Genomic DNA, 21202 nt, shown 5'->3' with positions numbered 1-21202 from the left:
ACCATAAAACTTTAGGATGTAGGCTTTTTACTTGTTACTCAGGGATATAGGGGTATTGCCTTCTGTATTCTTGGGCAATTTAATTAAAAGTAATGGTTATAGCTTGTGTTAAAACTGCAAAGCATAGGATAAAAAGTGACTTCCTGGGTCATGAATTCACCTAGCTCTTCCGAGGCTGGGATTAGAGCCAAGAGTAGATCCAGCCAGGCTGAGTACAGGAGTACTCAGAAGATAGCAAGCTGTGGCTAGTGACTGCAGGAAATATGGAGTCCCATTCAGTACATGAGGGGGAAAGTGATGGTTCTAGGCCCACAGTTAGCTAGGATGGCATAATAGAATGAATGTAGCAGATTTGAGTTTATTCTCGGCTTTTATTGCATACTTGTGTGTGACTTTGTGCAAGTTACACAGCTCTCATTCTCATTTTCTCATCTACACAATGGAACTAATAGATGTAGGTTTTGGTTTTTTTTTTTTTGCCAGTCCTGATGCTTGAACTTTAGGGCCTGAGCACTGTCCTTGGGCTTTCTCAAGGCTAGAGCGCTACCACTTGAGCAACAGTGCCACTTCCCGCTTTTACTATGTATATGGTAGCAAGGAATCAAACCATGCATGCTAAGCAAGCACTCTACCTCTAGGCTAAACTCCCAGCTAAATACAGTTTTGTATGAAAAATGTCAGAACAATATCAGACACACAGTATTGCTTAGTAAATGCTATATCCTTTCTCTTTCCTCTCATTGTATAGACATAGATAGCATTCCAGTTCATATATATCTTTGAAAACAATAAACTGTAGTTAGTATTGAAATGCTTATTTTAGTTAGACAAAAATCCATCACACTTTGCAGAAATGACCTAAAGAGGAACCCAAAGAAGTCCTAGGCTTAACTGGACGTTGTGGCTCATGCCTATAATCCTAGCTACTCAGGAGACTAAGATCTGAGGATGGTAGTTCAAAGCCAGACTAGGCACTAAAGTCCATGAGACTCTTATCTCCAATTAACCACCAGAAAACCGGAAGTGGGGCTATGGCTCAAGGAGTAGGGTTGAAGCCTTGAGCTGAAGAGCTCAGGGACAATGCCCAGGCCCAGAGTTCAAGTTCCACCACTGATTTAAAAAAAAAAAAAAGAACTTCCAGGCTAGTAGGACACATCTAATTTTATGTAAGTTTGCATAGAAGGAAACTGAGGTCCTAGGAGAGGAACCAAAAGAAAAATCAGACAAATGAGTCTCTAGTAGAGTAGGGATCAGGAATCAGCTCTCTTGACTGCTTCTTAATCTTAGTGCTTCACTTATAGGTGTCCCTCTTATAGGTGGGCTTGATTGCTTTGTAAGACCAGAAGAAGAAGTAGCTGTTCCTGCATACTTAGACAGGGATATAAATCAAATACTGTGAAGTGAGCTTTTCTTCTAGCTGGGGAAATAAAGCTATGAATCTGAAAAGAGCACCAGCCTAACAGTAGTATACAGTGTTCCTTTATAGGCCCCAAACAATCGTTTTTCAATCTCTCATATCTTTTTTTTTTTTTCAGTTATGGGGCTTGAACTCTGGGCCTGTGCGCTGTCCCTGAGTTCTTCAGCTCAAAGCTATTGTGCTACCACTTGAGCCACAGGGCAGGGGCAGTTCCTGTTTCCTGGTGGTTAATTGGAGATAAGAGTCTTATGAACTTTTATGCTGGGCTGGCTTTGAACCTTATCCTCAGATCTCAGCCTTCTGAGTAGCCACCGTGCTGGCTCAATCTTTCATATCTTATACCTCTTTTCTCCTGTACCCACTGTGAAGAGCAGTAGAGAAACAAAGTCCAGTTTTTCCTGGGTAATTTTTTTGTTTATAGACTTTGACATATTAAAAAAGTTATCATTGACATTGTGGCTAAAGGTCAGAAAAAATTACAGTTACTTTTTTGGGACTAGATTACATCGTAATGACTCAGAGACGACCTCAATTTTTGTCATCAGCAGGTTGACATATAATGACAGTGGGTTAGAATTATGGCAGTTCAGAAATCTCAAATTGCTGGGCCAAATGGCATGAGATTTTAGTGGATTGGACAAGAGAGTGTTTTTCTTATATGTAGTGAAATGTAGCGACAGATTTATAAAGGGTAATTCCTGGAATTTTCTCATAAGAGAAAATACATAGTTGAGTATGCAAATTCTCATAAATAGGTAGCCCTTAGAAGGAATGGTACTTAGGAAATGGTGGGGATCAGGAGAAAGAAATGCAAATTCTTATTAATGTTTTATGTCCCCCCCCAGTACTGCCCATTTAGACTTTATTGATAAAAACTTTCTAGAATGTAAAGGGGAACAGTCACTAAAAGCTAAAATTGTTCTTTAGGAGGTAGATGCTCCTACTTGGATCCTCTACTTTTGCTGTCAGGATCCTAACCCCAACTCTGTCTCAACAGGCTAGCTGTCACCAACACCACGATGACAGGGACTGTACTGAAGATGACAGATCGGAGTCATCGGCAGAAGCTGCAGCTGAAGGCCCTGGATACTGTGCTGTTTGGACCTCCTCTCTGTGAGTCCTATGTAGAGAAGGCCTAGAGCAATGCCATGGAACCCAAAGCTGTTTGAGTGTCTAGACTGAAGCTGGGTCTCAGACATATCTGCAGGGCAGTACCTTCACTGTTTCCACTGGTACTAAAATATAAAACACTTGTATTTTAGTCCAGCCAAATAACTTTTAATCTTGTCATTTATTAAACATTTTAAGGGAATAGTTACTTTGTGCTGGATCCTGTAGGACGACCTAGCTGAATCATGTTCTACTCTAAAAGGAAAAAAAAATGAACATTCTACCTAGGGTTACATCTCAGAGGTAGAGCACTTCCCAGCATGCACAGGTGCTAGGTTCTGTCCCCAGCACCACAAAGACAAATAAGCAAGCAAACAAAATGAATACTGTAAGGCTGAAAATAGAGTGCAGTGGTAAAGTACTTGCTTGAGACTCTGGATTCTGTCTGTAGCACTGCCCCCTCTCCTCCCTCCCAAAAGTGTTCTAGACAAATATTCAGTTCTTCTGAGGCCCAGAGGAGAGGCAGAATTTTATTTGATGTTCCTTTATTCCATGGCAAAACAGGCCATTTTAGATGGAGGAAACAACCTGAGCAGAGATAGACATGCCAATAAATACAATAAATAATCAACTACTATAGTAAATGTTGTAGCTACTCTTTCTTTTCAGAGTTCAGTTGGGGATACAAAGTAGAGGTGAATACCATGTTGGAGTCCAGTACATTTTTTGGAGGGGAACATGGAGCTAGGGCTATGCTACTGTGCATTTTTAAATTTTTTTTGAAGGTAGTGGCAATTGAAATAAAAGGCTTTATGTTTGCTAATCTATCACTTAAGCCATGTCTCAATCTCTCCAGTAAGCTTTTCAGAGAAAATACTTCTTAAGCTGAGTTGAAAGATGGGAAGTGGCCTTATTAAACTCTAACCTTTGACAAGTGTACATGCCTTTGAAAGAACATTTACACCAGAAGAATTGTACCCGGTGAGGGCTAGAGTACTTTCTCAGACTCCTCTGTATCCCCCAAGAAGGGGAGGCCTTGGACAGTCTGAAAGTCTTTCTTTGTCTTTTAAAATATATTATCAGAATAGGATTTGCCATATCTGAAAGAATACATTGGGCACAGTGGTGCACGCCTTTATTCCAGCACTGAGAAAGCTAAGGCAGCAAGATCACCAGTTCAAGGCCAACCAGGCTATACCGTCAGAGCACGTCTTAAAAAAGAAAGAACAAAGGAAAAGAAAAGAAACTATTAAGTAAGAATTCTATCTGTAAAAATCAGTTACTGTGGAAATCAGGAGAGCACTGTGATACTAGGTCCAGGAGATTGGAGTAGCAGGAGGAGCCATAGCAGGTTTGACTGGTATTTTTCTTTAAAATCCATTTCATGTAGTCTGCATAGTGTACATGATCTAACCTGCATATATAAGATATACAGAACAGAGGTTCCAAAAGCTAAAGATATATTCCACACTAGCTGAGAAAGCTATAATAACTATTAATAGTAATAATAACAGTATTAATAATAATAATAATAATGTTGATGAAGATATGAAACTTCTGATCCTTCTTTCTACATTGTTGATCAGGGTGTGAAAAAGTTCAGATTATGTGAAAAACAGTCTTGTGGTTCTTTAAAATTCAAACTTAGAGTTACCACAACCCAGCAACTGCATATATAAGTATATATCGAAAGCACTGAAATAGTTACTCAAGTAAGTACATGTACACATGCTCATACCAACATGAGACACCACAAGAAGTAAAAGGTACTGGGCATTGGTGGCTCATGTCTGTAATCCTATCTACCTAGGAGTCAGTGATCTGATGATCATGTTTTAAAACCAACTGGGTAAGAATTTCTGAGATTCTTCTTATTTTCAGCAAAAGCTCTAAGTGGAACTGTGGTTGAAGTTGTTTGGCTTAAATGCTAATCTTGAGTAAAAAAGCTAAGGGACAGTGCTCAGGTGTTGAGTTCAAGACCTGATTTTAGCAAAAAAACAGAACAAGATAAAATAAAACTAGAAGGTGAAAACAGCCCAAATGTCCATTAATATATGAATGAATAAATAAATAAATTACATTATATAGAATATTCCTCTTATATTCCATGCAATGGAGTATTATTTAACCATGCAATTGAGTGAAGTTCTGACACATTGCTACAGTGTGGATGCTTAGAAAACACTACATAATTTTAAGTTAAACAGGTCAAACAGAAAAATGTCATATGCTGTCTGTTGCCATTTATATGAAATATGGAGAAAATGAGTGAGTCTACAGACACATCATAAAAATGAAATGCAGTTTGCTGGTTGGCAGTATCTGGAAAGAAGAGGGAATAGGGAAGACAGGGTTTAATATGTAACAAATTTTACTTTGAAGGATAGAATTTTTTTGGAACTAGAAAGAATTGGTAATTATGTAACATCAAGAATGTATGGTGTGGAGCTAGGAGTTTGGGCTAGTGGTAGAGTGCTTGCCTAGCACTCAGGAAGACTTGGGTTCGATTCCTCAGTACCACATACATAGGAAAAGCTGGAAGTGTTCCTGTGGCTCAAGTAGTAAGGCTCTAGCCTCAAGAAAGCCCAGGGACAGTGCTCAGGCCCTGAGTTTAAGCCCAGGACTGGCAAAAAAAAAAAAAAAAAAAAAAAAAGGAAGAAAGAAATAATTAAAGAATGGTATGGGCCCAGGAACATGGCCTAGTGGTAGAGTGCTTGCCTAGAATGCATGAAGACTGGGATTTGATTCCTCAGTTCCACATACATAGAGAAAGCCAGAAGTGGTGCTTGGCTCAAGTGGTTGAACTCTAGCCTTGAGGAAAGAGCCCAAGGACAGTGCTCAGGCCCTGAGTTCAAGCCCCAGTACTGGCAAAAAACAAAGTTTATGGTATGTCTTTGAATTGCTTATTTTAGTTTTTATTTCAATTTTTTGGGGGAGGGTCCATCTTGGGGCTTGAACTCTGGGCATAGGAGCTGTTTCTGAGCTCTTCAGCTCAAGGCTAGTACTCTACCACTTGAGCCCCACTTGCAGTTTTCTGGTGGTTAATTGGAGATGAGAGTCTCACAGACTTTCATGCCTGGGCTGGCTTTGAACCATGATCCTCAGATCTCAGCCTCCTGAGTAGCTAGGATTATAGGTGTGAGCCACCAGCACCTGGCTATTTCATTCAACTTTTTTCTTTTTTGTTGTCAGTAGTAGGCTTGGGCCGAAGGTCTGAGCACACTATGCTTGGATTTTCTCAAGGCTAGAGCTCTACCACTTGAGCCACAGCACCACTTCTGGCTTTTTTTCTATATATGTGGTACCAAGGAATTGAACCTGGTTCCTCGTGCATGCTAGGTAAGCATTCTATCGCTAGGCGAAACTCTCGGCCCCAGCACCTAGCTATTTCAATTTTACTTACATTACTTTTTTCTTTTAGAAAAGCTAATCAACAAAACAATATATAATTTAAAACTCATCACAATTTGAAAGTTTTGTGCTTCAAAGGAATTATCCAGAATTCAAAAGGGCTAAAAGTGAAGTTTAAGATCCTGAATTTAGACCCCAGTACTACTCCCTCCCCCAAATAAATAATTTATAAAATTGAACAATAAAGAGATAACCCAATTTTTAAAATAAGCAATGGATTTCAAATATATTTCTTCATGACCAACTATGCATATAAACTGATAAAACAGAGTGAAATATAAATCAAGACTACAATGAGGTGTCCTGTCATATCTCACCCACTGATGAATTAGTAATAAAAAAAAGACAATAACAAGTGTTGGTACAGATTTTAGAAAATTAGAATATTTGTCAAAACATGGAAGAACCCAAACAGCTATCAACTAATGGAAAAATAAAAGTGGTCTATGCATACAACAGAATAATAAGCAAAGAAATGATAAATGAAGTATTGATACAACATGGACAACATTGAAAAAGTATCCTAAGTGAGAGAAGTCAGTCCTAAGAGCTCACATAGTGTGTGGTTTTATTATTTTGCTTATATGAGGTATCTGGAATAGGCAAATCCATGGAGACAAAAAGTAAATCATTGATTTCCAGAGCTGGGGGATTTGGAATGGGAAGTGGTTGTTAATGGATATAGGAGTTTTTTTGAGGGTAATAATAATATTCTGACAACTATGCTGATAGTTGTGCAACCCTGTGAATATACTAAAACTGTTAGCTTGTATAATACAAGAGAATTTTAGTGTTTACAAATTCTATCTTAAATATATAACCTGAATTTTTATAACATTTGGACTTCTATTCAGAGAACTTGTTTATAAACTTTAAGAAAGAACCTTAAAGTGACAGTCAGGAGTCTGTTCTCTTCATAATTGCCACTGACTGTGATTAGGTAGGTCCCTTTTCTCTAGGTGTGTTTTCTGCTGTATAAAGGGTCCTGTGACATTCGAAGATTTGGAGAAGTTTCTTCTTGATAAGGATCTTGTGCTCCTTTATGAGGTCTGCATCCTGTATGTAGGGATACCATCATGCTTGGTCCTTGCCTCATCAAATACCCTTTGGTAGTTTGATCCTGCCTAGATTTAGGTTTTTCTACATGTCAGATTGGTGTGATATGCAAAAGCTCTTACTATCTCTCTCATTCAAGATTCTGAGAGCTTGGTATGCCAGGAGTGAAGCTGTTAGAAACCAGAAGCTGTCCTGATGACAAATACTGTTTTTCCCCCTTAATTTTTTTCTACTTATCATTGTTAAAGGAAAGCTTTGAAAATTGCCAGCTAGAACCTGAGGAAAATACTAGGAAACTCTTTGCCAGGAGACTTTTTTTTCTTTTATATTTTTTATTGTAAGTAATAAAAGGGTTACATGATATTTGCCAGATAGAAGGTGCATTAATTCACATATATTGATACCCCTTCACATGTCTTGGTCCCCATTACGGTCCCCTCCACCATCCTCCCTCCCCCGTCTTGGTTTTCCTCCCTTTCCTATCCAATTTCAAATAACCAAATACAAATAAATCCAATATATCAGATAACAAAGTGAGATACTGTAACAATATGAGATAACCAAGGGACAGCAAAAGAGATGAGAGATAACCTAGTACATTAAGGACAATCATTCATTATATGGCTTTTGTTTCAATATCCTGGAGGTCTTTTCAATTAGCTTCATACTATATGGCCTTATGTATCTAGGTTTTGCTCTATTGCTGATCTCTGCTAGGAGAGCCCAAGGTTTCTACTGATTATGACAAATGAGGGAAACCATTGAGCCTATGTTCCTTTGAGTATGGCTTACTTCACTTAATATGATTTTTTCTAAGACTTTCCATTTCCTAACAAATGGGGCGATGTCGGTTTTTTCTGACAGCAGCATAGAATTCCATTCTGCATAAATACCACATCTTGTTGATCCACTCATCAACTGAGGGACATCTAGGTTGGTTCCATATTTTTGCTATGGTGAATAATGCTGCAATGAACATTGTTGTGGTAGTGGATTTAGTATGCCCTTGTTTCTGGATGGTTGGGTAAATGCCAAGTAGTGGAATTGCTGGGTCATAGGGGAGCTCTATGTTTAGCCTTTTGAGGCACTGCCATACTGTTTTCCATAGTGGTTGAACGAGTTTGCACTCCCACCAACAGTGTAGTAGTGATCCCTCCTGGCCACATCCCCTCCAGCATCTGTTGTTATTCGTTTTCCTGATCCTGGCCATTCTAACTGGAGTGAGGTGGAATCTTAGAGTTGTTTTGATTTGCATTTCTTTTATGACCAGAGATGTGGAGCATTTCTTCATGTGTCTATAGGCCATTTTTGTTTCTTCTTCAGAGAAGACTCTCTTTAAGTCTTTGGCCCATCTTTTAATGGGATGGTTGTTACTTTGGAGATTAGTTTTGGAGTGATTTAATTTTTTGAGCTGTTGATATATTTTAGATATGAAGCCTTTGTCTGTTGTATGGTTGATGAAGATCTTCTCCCACTCTGTAGGCTTCCTAATTAATTTACTAGCTATGTCCTTTGCCATACAAAAGCTCCGCAGTTTAATGCAGTCCCACTTATCCAGCCTTTCTCTGATTTGTTGTGATTCTTGGTCCTTATTAAGAAAGTTTTGACCTGTGCCAAGGAGGCCTAGTGTATCTCCTATTCCTTCTTGTAAAGTTTTCAGTGTGTCAGCTTTTACCTCCAGGTTTTTGATCCATTTGGAGTTAATCCTAGTGCAGGGTGACAAAGAAGGATCCAACTTTAGTTTTCTGCAGGTGCTTAACCAGTTCTGCCAGCACAACTTGTTAAAGAGGCTGTCTTTCTTCCATTCTATTTTTTTGGCTCCCTTGTCAAAGATTAGATAGCCATAGGTCTGTGGTTTAATATCTGGGTCCTCAGTTCTATTCCATTGGTCTTCAGGCCTGTTCTTGTGCCAGTACCAAGCTGTTTTGAGAATTATAGCTCTGTAATAGAGTCTAAATTTGGAATTGAAATTCCTCCGGCGCTGTTCTTTCTGCTAAGAAGTGTTTTTGCTATATGGGGTCTTTTATTATTCCATATGAAATTTTGGATTGCCTCTTCTATTTCTTTAAAGAATGACATTGGGATATTGATGGGTATTGCGTTGAATTTGTAGATAGCCCTTGGCAAGATTGTCATTTTCACAATGTTGATTCTTCCAATCCAGGAGCATGGGAGGTTTTTCCATTTCCTTAGTTCTGCTTTAATTTCCTTTTTTAGGGTTTTAAAGTTTTCATCAAAAAGGTCCTTATATTCTTAGTTAAGCTAGGAGACTTTTTCAGAGTGGACTGTGCCTGCTGGGTGCCTGCAGAGTCATTTGAACTTTGCTCCTTGGCTCTGATGTCTTTTGTAAGCATGGACTGAAATCTCTGCTTCAGTACTGTTCTGTGTTCATCACCCATGCTGGACAGAGAGTGACAGCCTGTGCTGGCTCTACTCTGTGTTCTTCAACCTATGCTGTGCAGACACAGATACTCAGGCTATAAGGCAAGTAGCAAATACTCCAGAGATGCTTGGCTAGTCAGAGCTGCTAGCCACCGCCACCTTGACCAGCCCTAGTATAAATCCTGCCAGTTGGCCTGATGCAGCTTAAGGGCTTGTGGAGGGAGCAGACACCACCTGGCCACAGCAGCCTCAGAGCTTGGGAAAGGGTCAAAGGGTCAGACCAGGTCCATCTCAGGGTACATTTTCTGACAAGGGAAGGCATGCTTAGGCCTCTATGGCCTCTGAGCAGGTCATGGCCCTTTTAGTGTTTTTCGCTTTCAAGAAGTTGGGTCTAGGCTTACAAGCTAGTCTTAGGCTCTCTGGATGTGAAAATTGTCACATGCCACTTGCTAGGTTTAAGAGGTGCTTAGAGGAACATACCTAGTGGAAGGAGTGTCCATTTTGAGGCCTAAGCTATTGCCTGTCTTCTGCAGAAAAATTGAGGCTCAGAGAGATGAAATGTGTTTTTAACATCTTTGTATGTGTTCTTTTTTTTTTTTTTAATCAGTTGTGGGACTTGAACTCTGGGCCTGGGTGCTGTCCCTGAGCTCTTTAGCTCAAGACTACTGCCCTACCCCTTGAGTCACAGAGCCACTTCCTATTTTCTGGTAGTTAATTGGAGATAAGAATCTCACAGACTTTAGTGTCCTGGCTGGCTTTTTACCACAATCCTCAAATCTCAGCCTCTTGAATAGGCTGTGTTCTCTCTCCCTCCCCCCCTCTCTCTCCCTCCCTCTCTCCCTCCCTCCCTCTCTCCCTCCCTCCCTCCTCCCTCCCCGACATTATCTACCTTTTGTTTCTTTGAGAGAAAATAAGATATAAAGATTTTAATCTTTGATTAAAAGAAGAAAAATTAGAGTTTCAGCTTTGAAGCCAAGTGGACTAGCTTTATAACTTAGTAGCATCATGATCTTGGATATATTCCCAAGGTTCTTTGTGCCTCAATTTCTCCTAAATTAGTGGCAGCTCCTATTTTTAAAATATATTTATTATTGTAATTAATAGAAGGGTTACATTATATTTGCCAGATAGAAGGTATATTACTTAAGAATCATTGCTACCCTTTCTCATGTCTTGGTCCCTGTCAAATTTCAAATAACCAAATACAAATAAATTCAATATATCAGATAACAAAGTGAGATACTGTAACAATATGAGATACCCAAGGGACAGCAAAGGAGATGAGAGATAACATAGTACATTAAGGACAACAATCATTCGTTATATGGCTTTTGTTTCAATATCCTGGAGGTCCTTTCAGTTAGCTTCATACTATATGGCCTTATGTATCAAGATTTTGCTCTATTGCAGATCTCTGCTAGTAGAGCCCAAGGTTTCTACTGTTTATGACAAATGAGTATAGCCATATTCTTTTCTCTTCTTTCTGCTATGCTTCTACTTATCTTTCAAACCTTCTCCAAGATTCTTTTCTTCCCTCTTCTCAGGCAAGCTCAACCTTCCCTTTACCTTTCTACAAATATTGCCCCTTTATGCCTTCTTTCTTTAAAACAATGTTTCTCTGTTTTTCAGCCCTCTTTTTTTTAAGCTCAAGCTGGTTTGAACTCATGATCCTCTTTCCTCATTGGTATGTGCTATCATGGGTCTTTTTAAAAATATTTTTTATTGTAATTAATAAAAGGGTTACATGATATTTGTCAGATAGAAGGTGCATTAATTCACATACATTGGTCCCCATTACCCTACCCCCTAACCCCCCATCTTGGTTCCCCCCCCACATGGGTCTATTAAATGGCTTTATGAGGACAACTCTGTTCATCTATCATTAGCTTTCAGTTTACACACCCCAGCAAGAAGTTTATTCTTGCTTCTAAAGAAGATATAGGTTAGGAAGTCTACAGAAGGAGACTCATCTCTTTCTGGGGTTCAGCTCAGGGCTCCATTGGAGGGACTTTTTTTTTTTTCCAGTCCTGGGGACTGAACTCAGTGCCTGATCACTGTCCTTGGGCTTTTTCAAGGCTAGCAAGCATTCTTACCACTTGAACCATAGCACCACTTCCAGCTTTTTTTTTTTTTTTTTTTTTTTGGTGGGTCATGGGGCTTGAACTTGACCTGGGTGCTGTCCTTGAGCTCTTCAGCTCAAGCGTACCCACCTACTCTTGATCCAAGCCCCATTTCCTGTTTTCTAGAGGTTAATTGGAGATAAGAGTCTCAGGTCCTTTTGTGTCCAGGCTGGCTTTGAACCTTAATCCTCAGATCTCAATCTCCGGAGTAGCTAGTATTACAAGCATGAGCCATATAAAAATTGTTAAACGCCCAACTTCCTGGCCACATTCTTGGCCCACTTGACAATTTTTATATCTGCTTCTCCAGATTATCTTCCTCAAAGAATACATCTGTGTTATTAATTTTCTTCTGGATATGTCCATTTGAATATGGTACTTTTATTTACATCTATGCAGTCCACATCTTCAGTAATACTTTTTTTTTTAATTGAGGAACCTGAGATCTAGGCAGAAGTGAATTTTACAACACATTAGGACAAGGGGTAGCATAGAACCTAGACTTCCTGTCAGTGCAAGGCAGTTGCTATTATCACATTTGAATTTCTCCATTTGAGGCTTTAATGTTTAACTTTAAAGGTCTGGTGTTTGGCTACTACTGTAGTAGCAATATAGACATCTCTAAGATGTCTATAGTATATCACTTAGAAGACAACTCAGACTTATGCTTATAGACTTATACTTAAGCTAGGTCAAGGAAACAGCTATCTCATGTTGAGACACATTGGTTGTAATAAAGCATAAAGAGTTACAGTATGAATATGAACATAGCGGGTCTGGGAGCATAGCCTAGTGGTAGAGTGCTTGCCTGGCATGCATGAAGCCCTGGGTTTTATTCCTCTGTATCACATACACAGACAGACAGACAGACAGACAGACAGACAGAAAGAAAGAAAGAAAGAAAGAAAGAAAGAGGAAGGAAGGAAAGAAAGAAAGAAAAGAAGGAAGGAAGGAGAGAAGGGAGGGAGGGAAAGAAAGAAGGAAGGAAAGAAAGAGAAAGAAATAAGAATATGAGCATAGAAATGAGATTATATGGTATAGAGGAAAGACTGCAGCCAGGCAAGTCTACATTTGAACCTGCTGTCACTTTTTTTCTTCAGTGCTGGGTATCAAACCCAGGACTTTATAAGTGCTAGCAAGTACACTACCACTAAACTACTGTCCAGATCTATCCCCCTTTTTTTGGATACTGGTCTTGGGACTTAACTCAGAGTCTGGGTGCTGTCCCTGAACTTTTCTATTCAAGTCTAGTACTTTGCCACTTGAACCATAGCTGTACTTCTGGCTTTTTGACGGTTAACTAGAGATAAAAGTCTCATGGACTTTTCTTCCAGCTGGCTTTGAACCACAATCATCAGATCTCAACTTTCTGGGTATCTAGGATTGAGCTTTTGGTACATGGCTTCTATCATTTTTTAATAGACTCAAAGTCAGAATATTCTTCACAATACTTCAATTTTCTTATATTTTCTTCTATTTCCACTTTTGTGTGGATTAAGAGGATGGAGATATCATAAAGTTCTAAGGCTTACAATACCGAATCAATGCTACAAAAATTTATTGAGTATATTCTGTATGCTGTTAGATACTATGTTGGACACTGGCAAACAGGCAAATGATGATCACTCGAAGCAGTGAGACATTTTTTTTTTTTTTGGCAAGTTTAGTAGCTCAAGAGATGTGGCAAGTATATACTTGGGCCCTGTTAGATTTTTCATTAACCTCTATATGTACCTGACACTGACATGCTGCCAGTTCTACCTCTTCCTTGCCTAGCCAGGGGCAACCTACCATGCTCAGAGGGCCATTAGATCCTGATTTGACTCCTCTTTTTACTCTTTCCCTGTGCTCTTACGGCACAGCCCAAAAAGATAGTAGGACCTTGAAACACATGGAAAGGTTTAGTAGCATGGAAAAGGTATTAAGAAACTTTGTGATGCCTCTTTCAAGTCTCCGATGCTATAGTGTAGAACTCAAATCTGGGATATTATGAACAATGCCAGGCCGCAGGAGCAATCTTCTAATTGGATAAGTTCTTGGGAAAGTGACTTTTGCTTTTTATCTTCTGGTGATGTTCCTTGTTTAGCATCCAAACTTTTATCTGTTGACTGGGCATTGCTTTAACCCCTAGCTAGTGATTGAAACCCTTGCATGTCACCAACTTACTGCCAGTAATTCTCTGGTGGTAGATATACCTGTCAGTTCCTGGCATGTCATACATACACATATATGTATGTATGTATAAAATCTCTCTCTACCTCCCTCCCTCCCTCCCTGTTCCCTGTTCCTTTCTCCCTTCTTCCTTCTCTCAGGAGCATTTATTTTGGCTCACAGTTTCAGAGATAGCGGTCAGATATCAGCTAGTTCCATGTTTCTGGACCTGTGGTGAGGCAGAAGGGTGTGCTGGATTCATGGCAGTCAAGAAGCAGAGAGACTTTTTTTGTGTGTGTGGGTTATAGGGCTTGAACTCAGCCTGGGTGCTGTCCCTGAGCTCTTCAGCTCAAAGCTACAGCCCTACCCTTGAGATTTCTAGAGATTAATTGGAGATAGGATTCTCAGGTCCTTTTGTGCCTGGGCTGGCTCTGAACCTTGATCCTCAGATCTCAGCCTCCTGAGTAGCTAGGATTAAAGGAGTGAGCCACCTGTGCCCACCTGAGAGACCAATTTCTTGATGCTTCTCTGCATTTTTCTGTCCTTCATTGAGCTTCAGCTTAGATGTATTCTTCATAGATTGAGAATTCTTTCAGACCTTTATCTAATCTGAGCTTTGGATCTTGTGCTTAGAATGATTTTGAAGTTTAGGATACTCAGCTCCTACATAACCTTAGCTGCATAGCCAGATCCTGTGTTCTATTGACATTGATTTGTACCAGCCATCTCTTTTTGCTTTACCATTGCTTCCCCTATAGGGTGGAAGTTACTCTATCTGGACATGTGGGCTTATCCCAACTCAGAGTTGGCTGAGATGTATTAAACAGGCACTGTTTTCTTCATTGTGTATTAGGAAAATATGAATTAATAAATCTCAGGTGTTAACCACGCTTTGACTAGTGGAGGGATAGGCATTAAAATTACTATGATAGTTTGTGGCAAGTATGTGTCTAAAAAGCGAAAGGCTGTCTCTTTCCTGGGAGACATCATGGAGGTAGAGATGCAGTGAGTCCTCAAGGCTGAGTCTGCTGTGGACATCCTGACTCACTATGCCCTCCCTTTTCTGGCAGTGACACGCCATAATCACCTCAAGGACTTCATGCTGGTAGTGTCTATTGTTATTGGTGTGGGCGGCTGCTGGTTTGCCTATATCCAGAATCGTTACTCCAAGGAACACATGAAGAAGATGATGAAGGATTTGGAAGGCTTACACCGAGCTGAGCAGAGTCTCCACGACCTTCAGGAAAGGTAAGGCCCTACCCCTTCCCCACAGCCCTGGTGCTGCCAGCTCTTGAGAGCTACCTATTTTCTTAGACCACCTAGCCATCTGAAACTATGCTGACAAGGCTGCCAGGGCTGTATCTTCCTCCTAGAACTTCCCCAAGAGCCTCACTTCCTGCTATTCCAGTTGTCCTGGACAATTATTCCTGTTGAAGAGAAGTTTGCTTCTATCTTTTTTCCCTCTGAGCTTCAGAGGGAGAAGTAAGTAGCTGTCTTGAACTTTCCCTGATTGGATGGCTGCCATTCTGTTCCTTTCCCTTTGTTTATCCCATCTAAACAGTTACACGTTTTCTACTGTTTCCACAAAACAAAACAAAACAAAAAACTTCATGAATCTTTCTTTTCTATAAACTGTAGGTTTTCCTTGTACGGAGTCTAAACCAAACAAATATTGACTTATATGAATTTGGGTCATATATATTAACATTGTCATACAGTATTGACCTGCATGACTTTGAGTCAGTCCTTTCCTTCTAGCACATAATTCCTCATGAGTAACATGGGACTTGAACTAGGAGAACATCATACTTTTCTAGAAGAGTACTCTTATCTCTACTTCTGTGGGATTCTGTTGAAAAGGATTTAAAAACAGAGGCAGAAGATTTAGCTACAAAAATAGAAGCTAGGTTTGTGCTGGAAATCACCAGGAACCATTGCTCTTGGGGGCAACAAAGATCTCATAAGAGAGAAGTGGCACTGTGGCTCCAGGGGTAAGGTGGTAGTCTTGAGCTGAAGTGCTCAGGGACAACGCCCAGGCCCAGAGTTCAAGCCCCACGACCAACCAAAAAAAAAAGGAGGGGAGCAGTAAGGTCACTCAATGTAGACTTATCACCCAATGGCATAAGAACTCTAGGGAATAGAAAACCATAGATCCGGGAGCAGAGTAGGTCTAAGATTCTGAGGAAGGATGGGTAATGAGGTTCTGAGTTACAGTTGAATATTGGTAGGAGACAGATCCCTGGGACCTTATGGCACACACAGTGATATTTAATAGTCAGTGCAGGTTTAATTTATTTATTTTTCTTTTGCTGGTTCTGGGTTTGAAATTGGCCTGGGCACTGTCCCTGAGCCTTTTTTTGCTCAAACCTTCCTTTCTATCACTTCAGCCATAGCTCTACTTCCAGCTTTTTGATAATTAATTGGAGATAAGAGTTTTATGGATTTTGTTGCCTAGGATGGCTTCAAACAGTGGTCCTCAGATCTCAACCTTCTGAGTAGCTAGGATTACAGGTGTGAGCTACCAATGCACAGCTTGTTTTACTTTTGGAAAGGGGAGAAGCCTATTTCAAGATTTGTTTTTTAGAAAATGACTTTGGCAGCCTGGAAACTGTAGTTGGGAAGTCTTTTTAGAAATCTCTGTAAAAGGAATGAAGCCTGGTATTTTTGTTGTTGTTTTTGTTATTTTAAATGATAGAAACTATTTTCTTTGCTGGAGTGGGGTAATGATTTCTTATGAGCCAGGTACTTTTTATTTACTTAATTGTGCTAATGCTTTTGGTCACCACCACTTTCCAAAGCAGGTACGATTACCCTATTTTAGAGAAGAATAAATGAAGGCTTGCTAAGGGTCCCATGTGAATAACAAGCTAGGAATTTCGACACTCCTGGAGCCCTACCAGATAGATTCATTTCCATAGGCTAGGCTTCTAGAGGGCAAAAAGGGGCTGATTTTTAAGCTGATTCATGACTGCTCTGCCAGACCTCTTGTTCCTAGACCCTTTGCCAACTAGGGTCTAACTACTGCTGTTTGAACAATCCCATATTTCATTTGTCTGAAAAACATGCTCTGTTTTCATTCCAAAGACAAAAGAATCTTAGCAGGAGACATTCCAAGTTTGGGGATAAAACTTAAGCTCCCAGCTCTCCCTATTCCCCAGGGCCTCCTGAGCTTAATGACCTCTATGGCACTTGGAAGAAGACAGACATCCCTCCCCCACAGGCTTGCACACAAGCACACACATACCCTCTGATAGCATTCAGAGCCCTCATGCCACTTTGTCTCTCCTTCCTTCTATATACCACAGAGATTTATTTACTGAGTTCTTGATATTTCATGTGAATAAATATAATGCTACATGCACATTCCAATTAGGATTTCACTGGGTTTCAAAATAATTCTTTGGGGGCAGGCAGGAATTTTGTTTCCCCTTTTGTAGAAGTTTCCTATAGTCCCACAAGTGATTAGAGCCACAACCCAGAACTTATAATCAGGTTATCAAATTTTCTTCTTTGTACTGCTAATGGACTGTTGCCTTGGAGTAAACAACATTTATTTGTACCTTTCTGCGCCTTTATCCATACTTATTGATACCTATCTCTACTAGACTCTATGGGAGGTATGGAAGTGAGTTTGGTTCAGTTCTACCTTAAAGGCCTAATCTATTATAGAGGACAGACATATCTTAGTATTGGCTTTTATTAAGGGGACAGTATTTTAGTAAATAATGGATATTTCTTAACTTGAATCATGGAAGAGTGCAAGAAGGATGTTCTGTAAGGAGTTGAGGTGGAGTCAGGAAATGTTGCCTTTTTTTTAAGCTTTGTATATAGCGCCATCTGGTGTACAACCTAAGGATAATCAATGCCCCCTACCCCCCCCCCCCTTTGGGGGGCGGGATGGGCAAAGTAGGCAGAAGGCTACAATTGTAAACAGACCAGCAAGCCTGTAGCTGAGTATTTTTTTTTCTCTTCCCTCTGTTCTACCACATCTTTTGATATACTACTCACCAAGAACTCTGGACTTAAGTAGTCTTTTTGGGGATTATGTTCTAGTTCTTTTTTAATCTTCTTAATTCAATGGTCAAGTGCTTTTCTCTGTGGGTTCTTCTTGTTCTAGACACTATTATAACTTTTCTATACTTCACTTCTACCTCTCTCCCTCCCTTTCACTCTCTCTTCTTTACTCTTTCCTTCCCTCCATCCCTCCCTGCAAACTAGAGCCTGATACATGCAAGGCAGTCTACTGCTAAGCTGTATTCCCTCTCTTCTTCGTTATCCTTTTAGTGTTTGATTCAAGTGCTCTGGTAACTTAATGATTGCTACTAAGGTAAGAAGACCAGATACAATTTTCAAAGAACAGCCCTTTCCATGTTCAAAGGGATTAGTAAACTGTTACTCTTTCTTCTGGATCTAGTCTGGTATCCATTTCCCCTAGTCTAACATCCCTTTCTCTGACTGCCTTCAGGGAAAGTTTATGGGACCATCTTTTGGCTTCATATATATAACTTTATAGTAAAACTACCACACTGCAGTTTTCAGTTTATCTTTAGTTTTATTTGAAGGGTTTGTTTTCTGATTTGTTTCCACATATATTTCCCTAAATGTAGGCTTAGTATAAGGATTGTTGAACTTGGTGCCTTATTGAATGGATGAAGGAATTAACAAATTAACATAGGTAGATATGTAGAGGAAAGGAAGCTTGCAAAAGGAATATATGCTTAAGTGCAAGGTAGTTTTTTAAAATTATAACTGATGCCTTTGAAATCTTACCTATTATGAAAGATACTTAGAAGCCAGATGCGGGTGGCTCACACCTATAATTCTAGCTACTCAGGAGACTGAGATCTGATGATTTCGGTTCAAAGCTAGCCCAGGCACCAAAGTCTGTGAGGCTCTTACCTCCAATTAACCATCAGAAAACTGGAAGTTGCACTGTGATTCAAATTGGTAGAACACTAGCCTTGAAGAGCTCAGGGACAGCACCCAGGCACAGAGTTCAAGTCCCATGACTGACCAAAAGAGAGAGGAGGAGGGGGAGAGGGAGAAAAGAGACTTAGAAAAGGAGCTCAGGGGCTAGAATCACAGGGAATCTGCCCAGCCCAGCTCCTTTAGCATGAATTTCATTTTTCTGTGCTTCTTGAATAAGCACTCAGGTCTAACTCAATAATTCCTTTCTCTTCTGTTAGTTGTCCTTTTGCTACTACCTCAGTCACATCTTAACAATGAGATTTTTCATGGATTTTGCCTAGTTTTCTACATTTGTTGAACCTGCCAGATATGATGGGAATAATTATGGAACAGGAAATCACAAAAGATTTGAATTCTAGTCTTGGTTTCTCCTATAATTTACTTACCTTCTTTTAAGCCAAACACTCACTTCTGTCCCAGGCTGATGATGATATCAGTATATCATTACATATCAGTATATCATTATCTGCTAGGAGGACAAATGTGAAATGCCTTGTAAATTAGTAGTTTAAAAGTTATGTGAGATACATTAGGGGAAGGATTCAGATTCTTGTGAATGTGGCTTCACAGCAGAGTAATTACTGACAGCAGAATGATGGCCAACATAAGAATTAGGGTGATGTGTGATTTTTGTTGGCCCTGAACTAGCGTAACACTAGTTCTGCCTCCTCAGAGTAGAGAGAACTTACAGAACGTACTTGAGATCTGGTGCTTGCGTTTCTTCCTTGTTGCCATGACACATGGTATGTTGGCCTGCACTGCCTTGCCTGAACTCATCCAGCATCCTCCATTGACCCCCAGGCTGCACAAGGCCCAAGAAGAGCACCGCACAGTGGAGGTAGAAAAGGTCCATCTGGAAAAGAAGCTGCGAGATGAAATCAACCTGGCCAAGCAGGAAGCCCAGCGGCTGAAGGAGCTGCGGGAAGGTACAGAGAATGAGCGGAGCCGCCAAAAATATGCTGAGGAAGAGTTGGAGCAGGTAGGAAAATTTATGATTTCTTGGATCCCTCAAGGGGTGGGTAAAGGACAGGAGCTCAGGATCTGGCTGGAAGTTTTGTGCATAAGAGCTTTGATATATGGCCTCAAATTTGCTATACCCAAGCTGTTTTTGATCTCTCAGTTCTTCAGCCTTTAGTTTCCTGAGTGCTGAGATCACAGGCTTATACCACCACACCCCATGCTTCTATAATCCACGGATCCTCCAATTTTCTTGTGTCAGGACCTTTTAAATCTTCAACATTATTTAGGACTTCAAAGAACTTTTTTTTTTCTTCTTGTGGTTGTGGGGTTGAACTCAGGGGCCTAGGCACTGTTTCTGAGCTTTTTTGCTGAAGGCTAGTGCTCTACTACTTTGAGCCAAAGCTTCACATCCAGTTTTTGAGTGGTTAATTGGAGATAAGAATCTCATGGGGACTTTGCTGCCTGGACTGGCTTTGAACTGTGACCCATACATCTCAGCCTCCTGAGTAGCTAGGATTACAGGCATGAGCCATCAGTGGCTGACTAAGGAACATTTTTGTGGGAGCAATATTGATATTAGAAATGCAAGTGGAAGGCTAGATGCAGTTCAGTGAAGAGTACTTGCTTAGCATGTACAAGGTCCTGGTTCTAATCCTCAGAACTTAAGAAAACAGAAATTAAAATGGAAAGATTTTGAAGCTGGGCGCTGATGACTCATACCTGTAAGCCTAGCTACTCAAGAGGCTGAGATCTGAGAATCATGCTTTGAAACCAGCCTGGGCTAGAAAGTTTGTGAGACTCTTATCTCCAACCAGCAGAAAGTCAGAAGTGAAGCTGTGGCTCAAGTCGAAAAGCACTAGCCTTGAGCAAAAACTCAGGAATATTCTCAGGCCCTGACTTCAAGTCTCAGGACCAGTACACACACACACACACACACACACACACACACACACACACACACACACACACACACACACACACACACTAAATACTTGAAAATACTAATATTTGCTTGAAAAAAATATCTGGCATTAAGACCACTCAGTTCTTATATTAATGCTGTATTAAGTCTGCTACAGTTTCACACATCATGTATCCTCTGGAGAACTTCATGATTCAATTGTGAGAGAAAGAGAATAAAAAAAAGTAGTTAATGTCTTAGTATTATGAAAATAGTTTTGACCTTATTAATGCTCTCTGGAAGGTCGTAGGGACACCTGAGAATTCCCAAATCACTTAGTGTGCTGCAAGTCTGGTCATAATTGCTTCTACACCTTCTTGGTATTTTTGGAAACTCAATTTTCAGAATTTATACAGTTTTCTTCCAGATATGTTGATTCTTTTACCATGACCTATTATATCTACTGGGAAGTGAAAGTAAGGTGATACCACTTTAAAATATGTCAGGGGGGCTGGGAGTTTGGCCTAGTGGTAGAGTGCTTGCCTAGCAGGCACGAAGACCCAGGTTCCATTCCTCGGTACCACAGACATAGAATAAAGCCGGAAGTGGTACTGAGGCTCAAGTGGTAGAGCTCTAGCCTTGAGAAAATCCAAGGACAGTGCTTGGGCCCTGAGTTCAAGCCCAGGACTGGCAAAAAAAAATGTCAGGGATTATGAACTTTGCCTG

General features: G+C 40.2%; 1 protein-coding gene across 3 annotated transcripts in view; it reads left to right on the top strand.

Moving 5' to 3' along the window:
- The window catches only part of Stim1 (stromal interaction molecule 1), a 168261-nt gene that overhangs the window by 132673 nt on the left and 14386 nt on the right, over window positions 1-21202 (top strand). For all 3 annotated transcript variants that reach the window (XM_090348303.1, XM_090348302.1, XM_090348305.1), the window contains exons 5-7: window positions 2415-2530; window positions 14718-14895; window positions 19417-19594. In XM_090348303.1, the coding sequence (XP_090204429.1) occupies window positions 2415-2530; window positions 14718-14895; window positions 19417-19594 (472 nt within the window). The remainder of the gene's footprint in view (window positions 1-2414; window positions 2531-14717; window positions 14896-19416; window positions 19595-21202) is intronic.

This window comes from Megascapheus bottae, chromosome 16 (assembly GCF_031878675.1).
Source record: "Megascapheus bottae isolate mThoBot1 chromosome 16, mThoBot2.hap1, whole genome shotgun sequence".
Lineage (NCBI taxonomy): Eukaryota > Metazoa > Chordata > Mammalia > Rodentia > Geomyidae > Megascapheus > Megascapheus bottae.
Note: the sequence above shows the minus strand (reverse complement) of the source record. Positions and strands in the feature narration are given on the sequence as shown.